Source organism: Engraulis encrasicolus, chromosome 21 (genome assembly GCF_034702125.1).
Source record: "Engraulis encrasicolus isolate BLACKSEA-1 chromosome 21, IST_EnEncr_1.0, whole genome shotgun sequence".
Taxonomy (NCBI): Eukaryota; Metazoa; Chordata; class Actinopteri; order Clupeiformes; family Engraulidae; genus Engraulis; species Engraulis encrasicolus.
Window position 1 is genome coordinate 8,646,060 of NC_085877.1, and position 2,500 is coordinate 8,648,559.

At 48.0% G+C, this 2,500-nt stretch overlaps 1 protein-coding gene across 1 annotated transcript in view; it reads right to left on the reverse strand.

Moving 5' to 3' along the window:
- Positions 1 to 2,500, reverse strand: part of LOC134438052 (ADAMTS-like protein 1) — a 226,871-nt gene that overhangs the window by 20,734 nt on the left and 203,637 nt on the right. The window contains exons 17-18 of the mRNA XM_063187640.1: positions 2,273 to 2,402; positions 82 to 352 (exon numbers count right to left, since the gene is read on the reverse strand). Of these exons, the coding sequence (XP_063043710.1) occupies positions 82 to 352; positions 2,273 to 2,402 (401 nt within the window). The remainder of the gene's footprint in view (positions 1 to 81; positions 353 to 2,272; positions 2,403 to 2,500) is intronic.

Genomic DNA, 2,500 nt, shown 5'->3' on the forward strand with positions numbered 1-2,500 from the left:
CTGTAACTAATACCCTGGACGTAATACAATAACTGTAAGTCGCTTAAAGAGTCAGCTAAGTGTAATGTCATGTAAAAATACCTGTCCCCAGTCCTGGGTGACCCATGTGGGGGGGCAGTCGAAGCGGTTGCAGGCCTGAAGGGGGGTCGGCTTGGGGGGCCGACACTCCTCATCCCTCAGGGTGCGCGAGTGTGTTGTGTGTGAGTCTGTGGTTGAGTGTGTGTCAGAGTGTGAGTGTGAGTGTGTGTGATTGGAGGTGCGCGTGTGTGTGTGGAGGGTGCAGGCGACTGAACGCGTGCGAAGGCCCACGCCACACGTAGCCGAACAGGAACTCCAGGAACTGGTCTCCCACCTGAGATGGAGGGATAAGAAAGAAAGAAAGAAAGAAAGAAAGGAAGAAAGAAAGAAAGAAAGAAAGACAGAAGGGGGAGATATACATACGAAATCTCATTTATCTACAAAAAATCATTAAAAGACTTCTGAAATTAGATTAAATGTGGGTCAAGTGTTTCAAAAGTTGACAAAAGAGATAGAGAGAAGAGGACGATAAAATGTTAATGATACTAATACGAGAGAGATGAAGAGGAAGGGAGGGGAAGGAAGGTAGAGTAGGGATATACTGAAGGAAGAGAAAAAAGGGGAGACAGAAGTATAGAGTGGGGGATGGAGGGATGGACAGACATGGGTAAAGAGAGAGACAGAGAGGATTGAGAAAGACAATAAACTAAAACAATGGAGGGGGGTTATGTCTATCCAAATAAGTATGTGATTCCTGTGTGTGTGTGTGCGCACGCGCGTAGTGTGTGTGTGTGCACACGCGTGTGTGTGTGTGCACGCGCGCGCGCGTGTGTGTATGTGTATGCGCGTGTGTGCATGTGTGTATGCTTCTGTCACACAGTAAGTGTGTGTGAGGTGCTGACACACACACATTCTTTCTCCAATTGGACCTTCATCCTCAGGCTGCTATAGTGATTAGGCCATCACACACACACACACACACACACACACACACACACACACACACACACACACACACACACACACACACACACACACACACACACACACACACACACACACACACACACACACACACACACACACACACACACACACACACACACACGTACCTCCTGTGTGGTGTGTATGTGTTCCATCACACACAACTCAGCACATAACGACTCATCAGGAAAAACGCCTTGGGCAGTGTGTGTGTGTGTGTGTGTGTGTGTGTGTGTGTGTGTGTGTGTGTGTGTGTGTGTGTGTGTGTGTGTGTGTGTGGTGTGTGTGTGTGTATGTGCGTGTGTTTGTGTAGGTGTGTGTAAATAGTAACTGCAAGTGGTTCTCTTTTCCGATCGATCAAAATTCAATCAACACCTTCACTCATCGCTCATCTGCACAATGGAAAAACCACCACACACAGACACACACGCACACGCACACGCACACGCACACGCAGACAGTCTAATAAGTATGGTCCATCACAGTCTGATTTCTTTTCCACCTGCTGTCCTGTAAAGAACACACACACACACACACACACGCACACACACACACACACACACACTCACACACACACACACACACACACACACACACACACACACACACACACACACACACACACACACACACACACACACACACACACACACACACACACACACACACACACACACACACACACACACACACACACACATCCTCTTTTCAAGGGACAGCTAGTTCCATGCTGCGTAGAAAGGACAAGATTATCCTGTCTAGACGTACGTCTGTGTGTGTGCGTGTGCGTGTGCGTGTGCGTGTGCGTGTGTGTGCACATGTTGACGCGTGGTGAATAAGAGAAATCTGCCACGTGTGCTAAAATAGCCTTGATTTCTGCAAATGAATGTGTGTGTGTGTGTGTGTGTGCGCGTGTGCGCACATGGGTGTGTGTTCATATGTGCTTGTGTGCGTGTGTGTATGTGTATGAGTGTGTGTCAGAGAGAAAGACATGGGGTGTCTGCCATAGTGGAAAAAGAGCCTTGAATTGCAGTATGGGCACAATTTAGAATTCTTCAGTTTGATTAGAATGGGAACCAACGGTCCTCACAGGCAGAGGAATCCAAAGAAAGAAAGTCTTGTCCAAGATGTAGAGTCTACTTTCAGTAGCACACAAGACTTTATGTGATACCTCAGCGTGTGTGTGTGTGTGTGTGTGTGTGTGTGTGTGTGTGTGTGTGTGTGTGTGTGTGTGTGTGTGTGTGTGTGTGTGTGTGTGTGTGCATGTTACCTGGGTGGGCATGGTTGCGTGTTACAGCGCTGTACCAGTTGTGGCGGTCTCCGTGTGGCAACACACATCTCCTCATCCGATGCCTCCCTCGTCTGCTTATTCAGACAGATCACCACCGCCTCCTGCATACCTAAACGGCCAATCAAAACACAGGGTCACTCAGCAGAATCAATCAAAACACAGGATAACCAAAAATAACACCCCACCATTCAAGACTAGAGATGCACC